This window comes from Amblyomma americanum, chromosome 10, assembly GCF_052857255.1.
Source record: "Amblyomma americanum isolate KBUSLIRL-KWMA chromosome 10, ASM5285725v1, whole genome shotgun sequence".
NCBI lineage: Eukaryota > Metazoa > Arthropoda > Arachnida > Ixodida > Ixodidae > Amblyomma > Amblyomma americanum.
Genome location: NC_135506.1, coordinates 16,279,105 through 16,298,504, shown reverse-complemented (window position 1 = coordinate 16,298,504; position 19,400 = coordinate 16,279,105). Strand labels below are relative to the sequence as shown.

Below are 19,400 nucleotides of genomic sequence, written 5' to 3'. Positions count from 1 at the left end.
TGTTGGATACATGTTTTTTTATTTCTATTTATTGTTTTTGGCAATAAAACAATTTTGAAAGAATTGTTTCAGGGCGTTGACCATATCGCCATTTGCGCAGCTCATGCATCAACATGGCGTTTGTGACGGTCCGAGCTGGTGCATCGTCGGCGTTAAAACGCGTCAAATTCTGTGAGTATGGTTATTTCTAACGCAGTTTTTTTACAGTGAGCAACTTTAGATTAGTAATTTTCAAGTGTCGTGCTTGGTTTTGCTGTCACTCTGGCATCATTCGCACCATTTGCACTTTGTTCGTGGAGGGCTTTATCCCGCAGACGACATTTTTTTTTTTTTTCCTGGGTTCTCCTTATGTCTTCGCTTTTCCTCCAAAAAGTTAGCTCACCTTGAACCGGTTTCCGCCAAAAGGATGACACCCACGATTGAAATTTGTCTTGCCGCAACTTGTCATTTTCCTCTATGTGAAGGGCATTGCGTATCGTTACCGTGTTTTTACCTCGTGTTGGCGTACAGTCGGGCAATCAGATTTCGTTCGATCGCGCTTCAATTACTTTCACTTCGTTCTTCAGCGGCTCCTTGACATAAAGGTCCGATATCTCATTAGAGATTTAATACATTGCTCGTTTCTAACCATGTCTAATCACACCCCCTATTCCGGGGTACTCGGCCATTTCGTATATTGCGCCGTATTTTGGAAGCAAATCATGTTTGAAGAGGGACGACCTCGCAAGCATTATCTAGACCCGGATACGTGTTAATCAGTGCTCTTGTCACTGCACACTTTTCGTTCCAAAGTGTCCGCCGGATCAGATATCGCACACGGGGCATCGCTATCAATGCTGGCGTACTTTCAACCCCTGCTCGCCGTGGTTACTAATGCAGCGATTGCTTCCGTCTGCGAGAATTTGACCCTCTTTGCTTTCTGCTGTAGACCACCTCGGTGGGCGCGGCCATCTTGAAAAGCGTTGAGTTCTCAAGTTAGGATGTGGTTAGAAAGGGAAGGCGTGGCAAATGTCTCGCTCTCAGAGGACACGCGTCGAGAAAGGATGAAGGGTTTGAAAGAGAGAATGAAACTGCAGCGAACGCGACTTTGGTTTCTTTGCATCGAGAATGTCTTGCTTGAGACTTAATGTTTTCCAGGCGCTCGGAATTCACTGCGACGAATATATTTTTTTTTTCGCCAATATTGTGTTTCATGAAGTTTTGACTGCAGGTGTACACATAGCTGTTGGGCAAACATTTTCTCATCACTACATTGACTTTGAGTGTCCATTAGATTGCACAGGTAACACTATGCATTTATTTGCAAACACGTCAGAAAATGACGTTACTTTCAAGGCACAGAAGTTAGGTTTTATTTCGGAGTAATGTGTACTTTAATAAGTTAAGCTTGTCGCATTTCGATGGAGGTAAAATGTTAGAGGTCCGTGTACTGTACAGGCGCGGCCATAAGTAAACTGGACACTCCATTTGGTACTAATTGCAATCTGGCCTTTCCTATAGGACATGAGGAAACATTATTTGTTCATGAGAAAGCGAACTGTCATCTACTACTAGCCTGCACATACCACTGCTGTCAGTCTCAATTAGGAAGCGAGAGAAAAATGTTAAAAGGCAATAGCCTGCTCCGTTTACTATTGGCTGCACCTGTACACTGTCAATCCATGTTAAAGAGCCCCAAGTGGCTGAAATTATCTGGAGCCCACCACTGCGGCATCCCTCATAGCCTGAGTCACTTGGGACGTTAACCTGCATAAAACCAAAAAGTAAACTTATCAGTGAATCACTGTTTGAAATTAATTGCATAGAAAATTTACCGAACTCTTCAGCAGCTGTGAAACCTTTAGAGTTTGGGCATATTTTCTTACACAGGACAGATCAAACCTTTTTACTTCTGTGCGTGGTGGTAGAGATGGTTTTTTAGCTCCAGCAGGGACCCCTTGTATGCCGTTGTTGATTCTGTGAATAAAACGCGTGAAAGTTTATGTGGTAACTTGTAATATAACTTTGTTTCCTCTCAGGAATACTTCCCCCTTGTATTTGTGTCGTTTTGCTTGTAGGCTGACTGGAGCACACTGCAATAAACTGCACAGTGACAGAAGCTTTTGTTGTAACAGCCCAAGATGGCTGCACCCATTGCCAAAACTGAAATTCTCAATAGGCGATAATCACCTGATGATCTACAAGTGTTGCTGCTCTGTTCCTTCAGTTTTTCTTCAAGTAACTTCACCTATTGTCTGCAGGGGCATCTCATAACCTCATTGCTCTTAACGCAAGTCACAGCAGTGTTGTCTGACCTGCTGTAAACTTTCTTTGGTTACTTTTACTTTGGGTAGTGCGGTAGATGTTTATTGATCCGACTTGGCAGGAAGCAAAAATAGGTCTAATATTACCCAGAATTTCGTGTTACGGAATTTCATAATGCAGTGATACAAAGACAGGCTAGATATACAAAACGTGGTTTTCAGGAGTTTATCTAGTCGGCAGAAATGAAACGAAATTGTCTATACCTTTTAAGTTTGCTATGCTGGCTCATGATGTGACCTTTGACAGTATCAGTACATTACACTAGGCCAGCTCCATACCCTCAGCCATCACGCATCAGCACAGATGTATGTCATGAGTGACTAGCATGTCAAAGCATGGAGGCCAAAAAACCGTAGCTGTGTTTTCTCCAAAGGCCTTCCCATTAGGAATGGCTTGCGACTATTTCAGTATCTGCAGGCATTCACACGAGGCAGGATGACAGGTACACGGAAAATCGACACCGTATGCAGCGGCCAGTATAATTGTATTACTGAGTTGTTGGGGATGGATCCCAGCAGATTTAGAGCACGAAGTGAGCACAGTCAGAGGCCCATTGTTCTTGTCACGGGCAAGCTGGGAGGACTGCGAGGGAGGTGTCTTTCATTCCCTGGCTTCAGACTCTGCTCTTGCGGGTAGCTGTAGTGGCTTCGCAGCTGTTCGACCTTGGATTGCGTCACATAGGGGCTCTCTCTTCATTCTGCATGTGTCTTGTTTTCTCAGGCACTGAGAACGTGGCTGCATTTGGAAATACTTGTTTGTTAAGAGGAATTTCTGTGTCTGCGTGTGTGACCTACTGAAGCGTATTTACTGACCGTTATTTGCTTATGTTAGTGTCGAATTATTGGTTGACTTTTGTTTACGGTGCAGACAGGCAACCTTCCAGCTTTCTTTTCTTTTGTTACAGCTTACTGTCTTTTCTTTATTATTATTTTTTCTCATATTTAAGGTTTGTTTCTTCTTTGTTTTCATTTGTCTAGGTTCCCCAGCCTGTTTGTCAAGTGCCGTCACAACCAGCCATTATGCTACAGCTCCTGGTAGGACAGCATCCATCTTGAATTTTACTGTTACCAACAACAGCTTTAATATCCACATTTGCTTCGTTACGGTCACTGATATGATGATTTATGTAATGCAGTGATGTTATTGTTGTTCACTTCACTGTTACGTTTTTGATGGGGTAGTAAACTCAGTAGTTAAATCTATGTATGTCAGTGTAATCGAGTCACGGCAACTTCTGTTAAGTTTACCCTCGATGTTAGATGAGTTGTGGATTTAGGCAATGCAAATCATGTGATCGTCCGTATTTCCTGTATTGGCTGAAAATTAGAGGCCGTTAGTGAGCTTGCCATCGTGACCATTGCCTCATGCGCTGAAAGCACACCTAATCGATGCTACATAATGTTGTCCTCTTAGTGCTGCCTTGCATGCATACTGTAGTCCTTTTTTTCATGATTTTTGCTTTTGCCCGTCCTAGCAACGAAGAAGTCTGGACAGAAAAACATTGTTTTGGTGGAAGGAGTGCGGACGCCATTCCTGCTCTCGGGTACCAAGTACAATAACCTGATGCCTCATGACCTCCAGAGGGCTGCCTTCTTGTGAGTGGGGTGCCTGCCAGTCATCTCGGAGAAACTTGGGAACTTGAAGTGTTTATAGTGGTGCGAGAAATGTTTAAAAAGTGAGGGTCTGCTTGTGCAGGGCCAGCCCACTTATTGTATCCTCCTCTAGAAAGGTCGCCAATCCTTTGGCCTTCAGTTGGTTCGCCATTTGAGAGGCAGGGAGAGCTTGGGTGATGACATGTGCATCAGTAACTTTCGCTGACATCTCACACTACACTCTTTGCACTTTTAGGGGCTGTCTGAATTTGTGCCGTGGTGGTCTTATGACCTTGCACATATTTCTGAATTTGCTTGTTGCTGATGTGCTAACTAAGATGTTCAGAAGCTGGTTCAGCACTCTCAGCTAGGACAAACAGTTGAATGTCTGTTTTCTTTTATCTGAATACTGGTTGAACTGTTATTATGAAAGCACCGGATGATGGAAAAGGGGAGCTGTATTGCCTTGTCATTGCAGCCTTTAGAGGGGAAAAAATGCATTTTTGCAGTAAATTTATTGCCATCAGGATTTCTGCTCTAAAGGCTCTGGACCCCTTGCTCATGCTCAAGGGCGTTGAAGTGGTCAGAATTTGCTGTAAATCCATACCGCTGAAGGGCTGCTCATTATGCCTGATGTGTGGTTAGTAGAACAGAAAGTGACAGAGACCTTGAGATGGAATCAGAAACTGCTGAGTTCAATATGTAACGTCTAGAGCACCGCACATTTGTGGTGAGTTGGTAGAGTATAGTGAAAGGAGCGAGAACGCTTGGGATCTTTCTTCAAGAACATTCTGTCAAATGCACTTGGTAAAAGCTCCTGGCTGCTGTAGCCCATGAAGCAGTTTGGGCTGTGTGTATTTTTGCGTGACAAGCAGCAGCCATTTGGCTAAAAATAAGATGTTCTCTTGAGGCTGGTATAGCTTGTCACTATTCTATAAAAGCACACTTAGTGTTTTGATAGAAATGGAAGCACTACAGTTTACTTCTTTGTTTGTTTCTGTTCCTGGTAGTACTAATTAAATGCGATATCGTGCTTGGAGGGCCAGCAGCGTTAAGCGTTTTCAGCTACAAACTTGCTCTATTGACAAGTAAATGTTCTTTTATCGCTCCAGGAGTTTGCTGAGAAAGACTGGCATTCCAAAAGGTAAGTGACACAATTGCCCTGTGTCTAGTTCTGATTGCTTTTTAGTTAGGCACAGTAATTTCAACTTCGATTTGTTTTTTCTTTTTTCTGCGCAGAGTCAATTGAGTACATTGTATCGGGAAGTGTGATTGCTGAGCCTACAACGTGCAATGTTGCTCGGGAGGCAAGTTTTTTTTTTTTTTCATATTCAAACTATTTTCGGGTGGCTTTTTAATCTTGAATGAAAAAGACAGCGCAGGAAACACACGGGCAGAGACGAGGTGACACGGACGGCGCTGAAATTCTAACAACTTTATTGTGGGCCAATCAACGAATATATACGAACTGAACAAACCGCTGTCATCAACGCCGCATGCGCGGATAAGTCCACTCTTTGTCTTTATCTGTCAAATAGGGAGATAGAAGCACTACTGACACAGGCTATCCCGAGATTACAAATCCGTTTTGATTCCACGGTCTCCCTGGTGATATGCTCTTTGCTCTTACTGGTGATAACGGTGCTCTCAAGATTAGGGAACAATTATTGCAAGTGAGGCAGTGCATAGCAAGAAAACCTTCAAATTATTTTCTTTTGCATGCATTTTTTACATTCTTTGCATGTTCTCTTAACCTATCGTTTACGCATCTCCCAGTCTGCCCAACATTCCACAACTTAACAGGATTTGATAGACTACGCCTTTTGCGCATTCAACAAAAGGTTGTCTGTGCTTGCCGCAGTTACGTTGCTGGATCGCCTCAATGCAATCCAATGTAGAAGGTGTAGTCTATCAAATTCCGTTAAGTTGTGGAAAAACTTATGTTGGGCAGACTGGGAGATGCGTAAACGGTAGGTTAAGAGAACACACAAAAAATGTAAAAAATGCACGCAAAGGAAAAGATTTTGAAGGTTTTCTCGCTAGCCACTGCCTCACTAACACTGATTGTTTCCTTAATCTTGAGAGCACCGTTATCATTAGTAAGGGCAGAGAATATCACCAGAAAGATCATGGAATCAAAACACATTTGTAATCTTGGGATTGCCTGTGGCAATAGTGCCTCTATATCCTTATTCGACAAAAAGCGGACTTATCTGTGCATGTGTTGTTGATGACTGCGGGTTGTTCAGTTCGTATATATCCATGGATTGGCCCAAAATAAAGTTGTTGGAAGTTCAGCACCATCCGTGTCTCCTCGTCTCTGTCTGTGTGTTTCCTGCTCTGCCTTTTTATATCATGTACCAACACGCCGAGTTTTCCACCTTAATCCTTAATCTTGTATTTGTCATTAAGTAAAGACAGCGATTCCAGATGCTATGGCACCATGTTTGACATTAATCACGTCGTTACTTGTTGCAGAAGTAAAATAGTAAGACAATTTTTCTTAATTTCAGCAAGTTAAAAGGCTGTAGTCATTTATAGTCGGTAGTGTCCTATTGCTACCATAATGTAGGTGATGGTATTAGTAATGGACATCTTTTTGCTGTGTTTTGGGTTGGCTCACAGCCAGCTATATTGAAGTCGTCATTAGGGTGGTGAGTGTCTGCTTGGAATAAAAAAAATGATGTGAAGATAAAGGACAGATAAATTACAGAGAATATTGTTAGTGTTCAAAGGGCTCACCCAACTCACTTCGTAAATATTGTTACAGGCTGCGCTGTGTGCTGGATTTTCTGACCGAACCCCATGCCACACGGTCACCATGGCGTGCATCTCTTCAAACCAGGCGATCACTACAGGTGGGCTGACTGCACAGGTTGCTCTGCTGGTACCCGCGTTGGTGCTGGTACTTGCTGGTGCTTAGTTGTCAGCGGTTCTGGTTGGTCAGTATATTTAGTCACGTTCAACATTTGTGAAAACATGCCCACACAAATTGCAGCGGCTGCTTTGAAGATGTTAGCGAAAGTCACGTGGGCATTTGACAGGGCTATTTTTCTTGCATTCTCTTGGTGTAAAATCATACTGGTTGTTGACGGCATGGACAGTGTCTATTCTACTTGATGAGAAGAAATGCTCTGATTGGCATGTTAAATCTGCTGGAAGCCTCATGTCCTGCGGTCGAGGGCCAGTGCAGGTAACCTTGCTAAGGGGAAGGAATGCTTGTGTTCTCGTGTTGTAAAGCCATTCACATTGCTACATGCATCAGCATAATGGTCTTCATGGTGCCATTTTGATGTTTGCATATCGCAGCAATGAGACTAAAGTCCATTTATACAAGCCTGCCTTGTTATCTTGTTTCCTTGGACCATCGTTATGTGATTGTAAAGCAAAGTTGGGGTGTAGATAGCATGCCTGTGTCCTCTTTGTCATCGTGCAAGTCTCGTAGAGTCAGTCACGTGAGAATAATGCACAGGGTTCACTACCTTCCTCCCATCGAGGCAAGGAGTGAATCAGCAGCCTTGTTTTGGGTGTGGTCTGCGCTGTCAGCAGCCATCCCCTCCGCTGCGTGTGCAACAGCAAAGATGCGCTAACGGTGCCGCCGTTTCGCTGAAGGGAGTAATCCAGGACTGCGGAACCTCGAGCCTCATGGTTTCGGTGGTAGTATCTGGCTCCTACACCCAGTCGCTGCAAAGCGTTTTCTAGATGCAGGCATTGCTCCAGTGTGTTGAGTAACTTAATTTTAGTATCAGTACATTCTTTTCGTGAAACACATAATATGTATGTGCAGCTTAATTCTGAGTGCGGAGATTACACGGTCCAGCATTGATTCGTTTGCTGTCCATCCTGGGTGCAGAGAAATTGAATTTCTTCCCCAAGGCGATGTTGCATAACTTTTGACGGCAGGTTTACATCTGTTCTGTTGTGGAAAATGAATAGGATGTGTTCTTGAACTGCGTTGTTCATTGTTTCATTGCTTTTTGTGCCGGATCTTCATTGTGCCCGTTGACAAATGCAGTGATGGGGCTTATTTCGTCGGGGGCCATTGACGTTGGCATGGCGGGCGGCGTGGAGTTTCTCTCTGACGTCCCCATCCGGCTGAACCGAAAACTGCGCAAGCTGCTCTTGTCAGCCAACAAGGCCAAGACTCCCATGCAGAAACTGGGTCTCCTCGCCAAGTTCAGGCCCAGCATGCTGGTGCCCGAGGTGAGCCTGAGTTTGAGCCTGAAATGCTTGGGCCCAATCGTTTATGGATTTCAAGGAAACAGTTTAAAGAGGCATTAGAGAGAGTTGTGTGTGTTGTCTATATTTTTTGTTCGGGGTGTGCGGGCATTGAAATTTTGAATACGAATGTGAAGAAAAAGTGCTTTAGAGTATCAAGTACCGTTCAGTATGAAAAAAAAAATTTTAGAAAAAGGTAGATAGGGAAACGGACGGTCTTTGTATGGTCACCAAAATGTATACCCAAAATGGTTTATGGTCTTTGCAGCTGAAAACAAAACTAGGCTGACTCAGCACTGCTGTACAAAAAAACCATGACATGTGCAGAAATGTATACTGCTTGATTAGACGGCATAACTGCAAGCAATCTATAATTCTCAAAGTTGGTCTTGCAAAATGAGAAATAGAATAAATACATGCATTGACACACGACTGACAACTATAAAGAACATGAGAACCTCTAACTTGGGCTTAAAGGGACCTAAAGAAGTGCCCTAATTATCCGAAGCTCTAGTTATCAATACCTCTTCAGATGCAAAAATGCAGTTAAGCCTTGTGAGGAAGCTCCCTTGCAGCACAAAGAACAAACAGCACGTGATGAGCGTGCAGTTTCGGCATACTGGAAAAAGAGTGCAAATGTAAGCGAGGGAAATACACATTGTTGTCAGAACCGTGAGGCTGCATGTAAAAAAATACTAATGACCAGCAACACGCCACTCAGTTTTGGATAACAGCGCAGTTTGGTTTGGCTGGCTGGTGAATGCATGGCCAATAACACTGTCAGCGCAGGCTGGCTGCAAGGTTCGGAAACTGAAACAGTATGACCAGGCTATTTTTTGGCCCAGTGATCGTGGCCCTTCTGTAGTCGTCATGCCTGCCGTTACGCGCATGTTGAATGTTCGTGGGCTATGATGGGCTGTGATGCATCATGAAGTAGGTGGGATTCCTGCACGATTGCTTGACACCTCGACGTGGCCCCATTTCGGGAGCCCCATGAAAAACTCCCCAAGCAGGCTTTTCCACATATATCGCAGTTCACAAACGTGATGGTGGAGCTCACACCATAACTATAAAGAGTCATGAAGGCAACAGGACAGGTGTCATGAGGGTAGGCACTGGGTATGGAAGACACCATGGAAGAGTCAAGCACAAAAAAAATGCATGATTTTGTGTTGTGACAGTTCAAAGCAGGTGGCTGGGCTTCTTGTTTTCAGCAAGTGTGGTATGTGGGAAAGGCCACTTGCGGGATAGGAATTTCTCATGAGGTCCAAGCTTCGCAGCCTCCGAATGTGGTTGGTCCATGCAATAAATGACAAAGAAAACGAAAAGGATGGCTTTACATTGTTTTCGTGATGCAGTCGATCTTTGGAATATTTTTCCAGCTATTTTAGTTCTGCCATTTATAAGAGGCTGTATTAGGTTGGTGTCGAATGTTTATAAATTTTTGAATGTCAGTTTCTTATGTCTAACATGAGCTGTATTCAAATTATTGAATATTTGCACAGTCCTGTTTTTTTTTTTTTATGTATAAAAGACTTTGTAGCAACTTCAGACTGCATTGTTCTTTATGGTCACATTCGTTTGCATATTTCTCATATGGTTAGTGCGCACTTCTTGTCATCCATGTTTAGTATGACCACTGATGTGGCTATGAAAACACTAATGCACTAGTTTCTGCTTTTACTGTGGCCCCAGTTAGATCGTGTACTTTGTTCTGCTCAGTCATGTTGCAGAGGTAATATTATCAGTGCTTATCGTCACAGGTATCACTGTTCCTAATGTGGCCAAGGTGGCATGTGAAATTTAGGCATCATGGGCAACAGGTTGCATCAGTTAGAATTCCATCTGTCTACATTTTGCGATTCCCTGAAAGTTGTGGAACAGTGTGCTGAGAGGTCATATCACTTTTAGTTCTGTGTAGTCTAGGGCATACATCTAAAACCAAAATTCATTTCGATATATTCATGGAATTGAATCGGGCTTTAATGTGATATCCAAAAGCTGGGAATGTTGAAGGAAGCTCCGGATGGCAGTGTCAAGTCGGCGGCTTGTGCAGCAGACTTACTGTGTTGGATGGTTGAGATACAAGTTAAAGTAGCAGTGTGTACTGTAGCAGTGATGTCAGATGTGATGCAACCAAGTTCCTGTTTCTGGCACTAGGCTGCGCTTTTCATTTTTTCACTGGCCAGAACGTTGGTGATGAGATGAACCAACACCTGCAATGTTTCTTTCTTGATCAGGCCAGCTATTATCAACTGAGAGGCCACTGCTAAGAATTAGATCGTAATAATAATAATAATATTAATAATTGGCTTTTGGGGAAAGGAAATGGCGCAGTATCTGTCTCTTCATATGTCGTTGGACACCTGAACTGAGCTGTAAGGAAAGGGGTAAAGGAGAGAGTGAAAGAAGAAGGAAGAAAGAGGTGCCGTAGTGGAGGGCTCCGGAATAATTTCCACCACCTGGGGATCTTTAACGTGCACTGACATCGCACAGCACACGGGTGCCTTAGCGTTTTTCCTCCATAAAAACGCAGCCGCCGCGGTCGGGTTCAAACCCGGGAACTCCGGCTCAGTAGTCGAGCGCCCTAACCACTGAGCCACCACGGCGGGTAAGAATTAGATTGTAGCATTGGAAATTTTGCAGCACTTGAACACGTTTAATCTACCGCGGGGTCTAACGCCTGCTGTGCCTCTACACCTTGCCTCGAATGCAGCTTCCCTCTGTGTCAGAGTTCACGACCAAAGAGGTGATGGGTCACTCGGGCGACCGGCTGGCCGCTGCGTTCGGAGTCAGCCGTCGGGAGCAGGACGAGTACGCACTGCGTTCCCACACCCTGGCCGACAGGGCCTCCAAGCAGGGACTGCTGTCTGACATTGTACCCTTCTCAGTGCCAGGTAGGCTTCATTTTATTGCTGGAAAGAACTTTTTTTCTCAAACTGCTGTGCTGGATCTACCATCAGGGCATCTGATTGGTTTCTTGTGACACTTAACTTACCGTATTTACTCGAATGTAACGCGAGGGGCGACTTTACATGCTGCCCTGCTAGAAAAAATAAAACCACAAATGTAACGCGAGGATTAGGGACGCAAAACAAAGTACCTTTAATAGACATCGTGGCCAACATGTTTACTCAGCTTCCTCGCTTTCGGAGGCTGTGTTCTCAGAAACGGAGTCCTCCTTTTCGCTTTCGAAGTCTCCCGGTAGCTTCTGCCGCATCGATGTTGTTTTCCGCAGAGAGAATTCATTCCTCTTCATGAACGTTTGGGCCCACCCACGAGATGCTCTGAACTTCCCATCTCCCGAGCAACGTCTCTAACTTTCAAACGGATCAGCTCGACACTGACCCCCATGAGACGGTTGTGCTGCTCGATAACAAAATCCGCCACTTTTTTCTCCAGCTGGACGTGATGGCCATGGTGAGGCTCACGAAATCCTTTGTGGTCGGGCTCACATTTAAAAAGCCCCTCCTGCTGCAGCCGCCATCCGCGGATGGTTGACTCGTTGAGGTCAAGTCTTCGAGCGTCGCACTGAGCACGACGCGTTGCCATCAAAAGTGCACTGAATCAATACACCGCGAGCGACGCCACAACAACACGACGCGACGATGCGTTGAGCACGAGGTTGCAACGAACACAAAAAAATTACAGAGAGCAACGCTTTGACTTTATATGGATGAGGATTTGGCTTCTGTGGCACCCATGTTGCCAGCATAAGATCACAAAACTGCGGAAACTGAAACCAAGCTGATTGCTTTGAAATGGCTGCACCGCGGCACTGCTTTAGGCCAATCGAAGTGCGGTATTCGATTATAACGCGAGGGTAGACATTAAACAAAAAAAAAATCCAGGAAAAAACTGGCGTTACATTCGAGTAACTACGGTATTCTCATAACTGAAGTAGGTCTGGCGCCAAAATGTGAAGGCACTGTTAGACCCGGACGAGGCAGAGCAGGTGTGCGTGCATCGCAGTGCCACTTGCAGCTTTTTTACATTTGCACGCTGATGCATGTATGTCATGTCAGTTTGTTTACTTGTGTTATTGTTTCATTCAGGCAATCCAAGTTTATTGTCCAAATGCAAAACGCGGGTAGCGGTAACACACTCTTTCCTCCCTTACTTCCCTAACCCTTTGACTCTCAGGTTTTTTCAAGAGAGACACAGCTCCCCGTATCGGGCCCATGAGGGCAGTCATTGCAAAGCAGATGCGCGCATGGAGGGTGCGCTTTCCATGGCCATAGTGGACAAGGCAAGAATGAAAAGAAAAAAGTTTCTAGAAAGTCACAACAGATGGCAAAACCACCGTCCGCTCCTTTCAAGAGTTACGCGCACGTAGCTAGCTCCGAGTGACAAAGAAAACACATTCCAAGATGAAAGTACGAGCTTCTAAAAAGATAAGGTGATAGATGATTGGGACCAGCCCAAGCACACCAGCTTTGCATTCCGGCGCGTTTTTGAACGCAGATATGAAAGCGTAGGGGTACGTCATGACATTGGTAGAGAGAAAGGCAGAAACATACCAGTATGTTAATGACACTTGGAGGGTTAATGACTGTATCTGCGTAACATGGCAGTTCCCATGCCATGGGGTCAAGCCAGGGGCCCTGGAGCGCTCCGTCGCTTCCTGAAAACTAGACTTTCTCTCCGTCCGAAAAGATTGGTGACAGGCATAACATTCAACCCATGGGAAAAGCTGGCAGTTCAGTGTGACAGTTCGAAACACTGAGCAAGCATCCAATTGCTATCCTGATCTCGTTCTTTCCCCCAGGGGATTCTGCACCTGTGTCTGCAGACAATGGGATCCGGGTGTCGACATTGGACCAAATGGCCAAGCTGAAGCCAGCCTTCATCAAACCTCATGGGACCGTCACTGCTGCCAACTCCTCGTTTCTGGTAAGTGGCTATGTGCAAACAGCCTGCTCTGATTTTCTTTCCTTCCCACAGAAAAAGATTTTGTGCGGCTCGTTGACGCATACAATAAATGCATAAATGGCTTTTGCTTTAGTAAGCTTAGCGCTGTTGCAGTAGTAAGCAGTAGAAGTGCTGGGTTCTTGCTTACTGCAAATACCTTTGTCAATGTCTTATTTATCTGTCAGTCCCAGTTAGAGGTCTTAGGTTCGGGTGGGTTGTACAAAGTAGTTGCAGCATGTAACAGTACGTTTTTTAATACGAGAAAGTAGCCTTTAAATTTATTTTTATTTACGTTATACAGTAAAAGCTTGTTCATTGAACCCCGACGGAACTGCGAAAAATAATTAAAACTATCCGAATGTCAGAATATGGAATGAACAACAAAAAACATGAAATTTTCTTCAGCATGATATACCTTTACTGAAAAATTGTGTGATGATTGTCTGCTTTTTGGCTGGAATTTGAATGGCTACAATAGCTGTAAGCCCTGTCAGATTTTCCGAGGCACGGACGCAGTTAGGAGTTTGTCCGCAAAAGTCCTCCAGCTCAGACAGACCTTCCCGGCTTCTTTAACCGTGTGCCACGGCGGTTGTGGCAGCTTATCACAGTCTTCATTTTCCGAAATGTCATCGGTGTCAGCGCCCAGGACTTCTGCAATTATTTCCTCCTCGGTTAGCTGGCCGGCGACCGCGACACCATCATCGATGGCCATGTAATCGGCTTCTGCACGGTAGAAGGCAAGACCTTGCGAAAACAGCTGTCTTCGTCCTCTGTGGGTGCGTCAGCTGTTTCTTTTGGCGTCTCTGCCATGCAGCAGTCAGGTGGCACAAAGCCACTGTGCCGGAAGCAGGTGGCGTGTTGGCCCGTCCATGAGCTAAAATGTTTGCAGCACTGAAGAGTGTCAATACCACTTGTTGGGCGAGTTGGTGCTCATGATAATCCATAACAGCGTGATGCCTCATACACAGAAACATGTGCTGCAACACATGCTTCCTGTATTTCTTCTTTAAGTACTGGATTATGCCCTGGTTCATGGGCTGAAGTTGTATTCAGGAGCAGAAAAACGAGGTCTATCCACTCTAGACCCTACAATGAGCACTGCAGTTGTCGATGACCATCAGCACGTTGCGTTTCTTAGTGCCAAAGTGTCGGTCCAGCTCGTGTGTGGTTGTGATCCACCGCAGTACGCTTACTTCAAGCCCTGGGTGGGCCGCCATCCGCACTCGCTTGCTTTTGGTGCTGGACTTCTCGGCGTCGAACCCTCCATGATGTTGGCTTCGTTCTTGACATATGTGGCCAAGGTGGTGCTCTTCACGTCGTTTTGTTCCACCACGTTGTGACATGAAACGTTGTTCTTGAGGGCTTGCAATATCTGCACTTTAGTAGCCAAGTCCTTTGCCTGATATTTTTGTCCGTTGTGCCAGTGTCGTCATCGTGGCAACACACTGAACGCATTGGCGCAGCACGCAATGACGAATACAGGACGACGCCTTATGCCTAATTGATCGCAACCATAGCAGGAGAGCACACGTGCAGCTGAGCACCAGACAAAGACACAACGTGGAAGAGAGCTTGCTGACACTAGCACTAGGAACGCTGATGTGGACAAACATGCTGACGGCGATGAGCACATCAATAGCCTAGACTGCAAATTATTCTTTCAAATGTACACTAGCACTGCTCTTTGCCTGTATTTTTTTTTTCCTTTCTGGCACCACTGCTCTGGCGATAATTTTCGTAGCCTTTGTCCCTCCGCGACAACTCGGGAGGCTGCGATGCTAGGTCGAATTAACCGATGTGTGCAATAATTTGTCCAGATTAGTGACATTTTCACCCCATTTTTTTTCTCACTCCTGCACATATATGTAGGGACCAGGCGGGCAGGACGAATTACAGGGCTTTTACTCTATTGCCTGCTTGGCGCGACTAGAAGAGCACACGGCATCATTGTTTTCATTCAGATGAAACTCAGGCCCCCCCCCCCCTGCTTGTTTGAACTCGCAGACGGATGGTGCTTCCGCAGCTCTCATCATGTCTGAGGAAAAGGCTCTGGCCATGGGATTCAAACCCAAGGCCTACCTTCGCAGTTTCGTCTACGTTGCCCAGGACCCCAAGGACCAACTGCTTCTAGGGTGAGCGCTTGTTGGCATGGATTGGTTATGCTTCTTGGAGGTAAACCATACACAGGGTGTGCTGGATTTTGATGGGATTAGTCTGAGATCATCAAGGTTGAGACCAAGTGCGCCTGCCTCCATGTGTTGTGTGCCAGCAGCAAATAAAGACAACTACAGTGTTCAGCAGTGATGGTAGCGCACCTCTGTACGACGTTGGATATGATAGAAATAATTTTTTTTCAAGGCACAACATTCAAATAGTTGATTAGGAGACCTGTCCATTTGAGGCAAAAAGTATCAGAGGGCGTGCTTGGCGCATCGGTACCTTTTGGGTCATCAGAATAGCTGAGATTTAATAACTGAAACTCGATTTAGCATAGTTCTAGGTAATTTTGTGTTATTTGTTTGGTTTATGGTGTTTAACAATCCAAAGCGACTCAAGCTATGAGGGACACCGTAGTGGAGGGTTGCGGATAATTTCGAACACCGAACACCTGAGGTTCTTTAACGTGCGCTGACATCGCACAGTACACGGGCCCCTAGCATTTCGCCTTTATCAAAATACGACCACCGCGAACCCACGTGTTGTTGTTGGTTAAATCAGGAATTTTATAACTTCAAAGTAGCATTAGGTTCAGTGATAATCTGCAAGGCTGCATTCTTTAGATTGAGAACTTCATCTACTTCAGACACGCATTATGTTGTACTGTCAAGAAAAATCTGAAAATTTGTGTTTGTTTATTTGAACCCCCATTTCACAAAAATAACATAAATGGGTAAAACAAAAAATTTGGAATTCACGCACATCGCACACTTCCACGCTCACGAAATTTCAGCCCTATTCTTGAAAAAATTACATTTATGTCCGCTCATTTATTTTCTTTATCATCCAAAGCTTTTTCTGCAGTGAGAAATCAGCAAGAGCATTCTTCAGAAAAACATTCCACTGCATGAGGGAACAAAGGTTTAACAGCGTCAGATAGCACTTCATAGGAACAGTGTTGAACTTCGCGACGTCCAGCAATCTTTTTTTCTAGGCACTAAATGTCCTTACCATTCCGTAACAGTTTGCTAATGAGCACAGAATTTCTGCAGGCATGGTGCTCGGCTTTTTTGGGGTGAAATTCTTGGGAAAAGGGTCTTGGAGCAAACCGTTGCAGTGCACATGCTTTGCAAGAAAATTTCAAAAGTCGCATGCACAATCCTAAATGCCATGCCGCAGAGCGATATATAATGGGGCGTTTTAACTTCTTACTGTTGCATTCTGAGCTGCACAATTGATGTTTGGAAATGATTTCTACGTATTAGGGTTGTAGAACTGCACAGTTGCCTGCTGCCTATGTACCACATCTGTGCATCACAGTTATGTTTGTTTGTTTTCTCACAATTTTCAGTCATAGCCTTGTTCACTATGGCATTTTTGTGATATGCTGCCTTTTCAGTAGGCTTGAGGTCCTTTTGCTAGTTTGCAGAGTGCTTCTTTTTTTTTCTCCTGAGAGCGAAGGTCATGTGCCATGTCATTACATCAGAGTCTAGAGCTTGTCTCAAAAATTGTTGGTATTGCAGTATTGCGCACTGGCCTTGAGGCAGTTTTTTTTTTTTTTTTGCGCATTTTAGAACATTGTCCACGAAGTTTCAGATGATGATATTCTCCGCAGTTTGCTTGGGCTTCATGTTGTGGTAACCTTTTAATTTTTCAGTCCAGCGTATGCTACACCAGCGGTGCTTGCCAAGGAAGGACTCAACATGTCGGACATTGATGTCTTTGAGTACCATGAAGCCTTTGCAGTGAGTGTCACTAATCATGGCCGCTTGGCCGAATCACCCGGCACTGGCATTAACAGCACTGGTGGTTATCTCCCCTCCCCCACTGACACCTCTAGGGACAGATCCTTGCCAACATGAAGGCCATGGACTCTGACTACTTTGCCAAGACCTACATGGGAAAGCCAGCAAAGGTAAGTGCACGTCAGAGATGAGTTCAAGGTGTTCGTGACACACAGTGACTGCCGTCCTTTCAAGCATAGAATGGATAGGGCAATGTTTCATTTTTTTTTTTTAATGAGACATAAGCGTGCAGTGTCTAAAAAAAAACTTGTTTATAACTAGGCCCATGGCATTTTTTGGATGTCCGTGCATTTTACTGGTGACGTTTCATTTCAGGGCAAGTGAATTTTAAAATGAACACTGGTGTGAATCATGCTCATGCTAATTATCAGAATTTCCAAATCAGCCAGGATTGAATTGACAAGCTTTTACTTTACTGCATTACTGCTGACACACCTGTTCCGAGCGGTGAAATAGACTCGCGGCATTTCTTCTCGCATCTGTCTGTGCCGAGGTGCAATCTACTCACTGGAGATGTATATGTATACCCTTTTGATTTCCAACAAGGTTGGCTGCCCTCCAATGGAGAAGCTGAACCTGTGGGGTGGTTCACTGTCATTGGGCCACCCATTTGGTGCCACTGGAATTCGCCTCGTCACCACCGTGGCTAACCGCCTGATCCACGAGAACAAACAGTGGGGCCTTACCGCAGCATGTGCGGCCGGCGGACATGTGAGCTGGCCGTCTGTTTCTTTACCAGGCTCGCTCATGGGTCAAAGAAATAACTTGACAACTGTTGCGGTGGCTTGAAAAGATGCCACATAAAACATTGAACGTGTCGCTCATCTGCCATGGTCTTTTGCATTAGTTGGGTTGCTTTATGCTACAAGTTTCATGGATTACTGAGTTACAGATTGTGTTGGATGCTGTGCATGTTAATAGGACCAGTATTTTACATCCTCGCTATTTCTTTTAGCTATTTATCAGTACCATTAATATTATCTTCGAACAGTGGCATGCTGCTGGGTGGTGGAGGATGAAAAGAATTAGGATGAAAATAGAATTAAGACGCATAGACTAGTGTTGCAAAGCATATAGGACGATGTGTCTAACTGAAGCGGACATTGTTTTTGAAATGCTTTGTAATTTGCTAATCTCTTCTTTCTGCTTGCAGGGTCATGCCATGATTGTGGAGAGGTACCCAAGCAAATGAGACAAGTGCCTGCAAGAAAACATGTTCCTAAAGAATTTATCCAGCTTCAGTTAGGGTGAACATTTTCAACTTGTGAATAAACTTGTATATATACTGTCATGCTTTGTCATTTGTTGTTGTTTGGAATAAGTCGCTTGTCATTGCACAAAACAAGTGCAGTTTAAGTTAACCTCTACTTTTAATTTATAGATTGGGGTGACAAAGCAACAGATTGCAGCAAAATATTTTTAGAATGAAGTCATTGATTGTGCTACCTTAAGAATACACTGTTCAGTTCTTGAAGATACTTAGGTAGTTGTCCGGCTTAATATTGCACGGTCATTCCTAATAGGCCCTAATTCATTAAGAAGGGACACGGTTGAGAGGAAATTTACTGTGCCACAGGTCGGGGCTGCTGACTGCAATAAACTGTTTTGACCAGCAAATGAGCTGATTTTTATTTGCATTATTGTGCAGTGTTGATCACGTGCTGGTAATGATCGCACTGAATACGGCGCAGCTTTGGTTGTACAAACGACGGTCGCAACATTCCGTTTATTTTTTTTTTTTTTAGAACTAACACGAGGCAAACTGACCGCCGTGTGGCTACAGCAATAAGCTGGGACAAACTGGGAGTGGCTGTAGCACTGTGTCGGAATACGGAGCTCTCTCTGATCATTGGGCAAAGCGCGGCCATATTGGGCTGCTTCTAAGTGCTATGCGTCGTTCTCGTTCGTCTTCACGGACACTAACCAGCGTTGAGAAACATTTGTTGTTGTTGTTGTTATATTTCCACATCCCTGAATCGGTGGCACGCCAAGTGTTGCCTGTGGACATATTTGGAAACCGCTAACCTCAGCTGCCCCTGCTCTGAATGCGAGGCGGCGAAGCCGAAGCCACGGAGGCTCTGCTGTAGGCGCGCGCATGTTCAAGTTTAGCTATTGGACAGCTACAGCAAATCCGTTTGAAGCCTCCGGATCTGCCGCGCGTCATCATGCTTAAAACAGGTAAGTAGGCGGCAGTCTAATTTATTTTGAATGAATCGTGATGACGCGCCGTAACCGTGCTTCGGAGGCTTTGATCAGCCATGCGGCGTGTGCGAGTTTGTGCTCTACGGTAGTCAGTTTTTGGGCTCGGGAAGTCAGCGGGAGCTAAAAGCGCTCACAATTTTCGCATAACAACGTTCTTAGTTTAAACGCAGTAAAATGCACCGCGCGTTGCATCGCCGTGAAAGCTGTGGGG

At 44.8% G+C, this 19,400-nt stretch overlaps 1 protein-coding gene across 1 annotated transcript; it reads left to right on the top strand.

Annotated features, from left to right (window-relative positions):
* The first annotated feature begins 24 nt into the window (after window positions 1–24).
* On the top strand, window positions 25–18,278 carry Mtpbeta (mitochondrial trifunctional protein beta subunit). Its single transcript, XM_077639553.1, has 14 exons — window positions 25–171; window positions 3,282–3,338; window positions 3,779–3,899; window positions 5,009–5,040; window positions 5,136–5,203; window positions 6,667–6,754; window positions 7,912–8,099; window positions 10,831–11,011; window positions 12,883–13,007; window positions 15,030–15,157; window positions 16,840–16,927; window positions 17,023–17,097; window positions 17,534–17,698; window positions 18,141–18,278. The coding sequence occupies exons 1-14, from the start codon at window positions 114–116 to the stop codon at window positions 18,177–18,179; spliced, it is 1,413 nt and encodes a 470-aa protein (XP_077495679.1). The 5' UTR covers window positions 25–113; the 3' UTR covers window positions 18,180–18,278.
* The last annotated feature ends 1,122 nt before the right edge of the window (window positions 18,279–19,400 follow it).

Coding starts and splice junctions, on each gene's coding strand:
- Mtpbeta (XM_077639553.1), top strand. CDS start 114: ATGGCGTTTGTGACGGTCCGAGCTGGTGCATCGTCGGCGTTAAAACGC. Junction 5,041..5,135: donor AAAGACTGGCATTCCAAAAG/GTAAGTGACACA, acceptor TTTTCTGCGCAG/AGTCAATTGAGTACATTGTA. Junction 17,699..18,140: donor CATGTGCGGCCGGCGGACAT/GTGAGCTGGCCG, acceptor TTCTGCTTGCAG/GGTCATGCCATGATTGTGGA.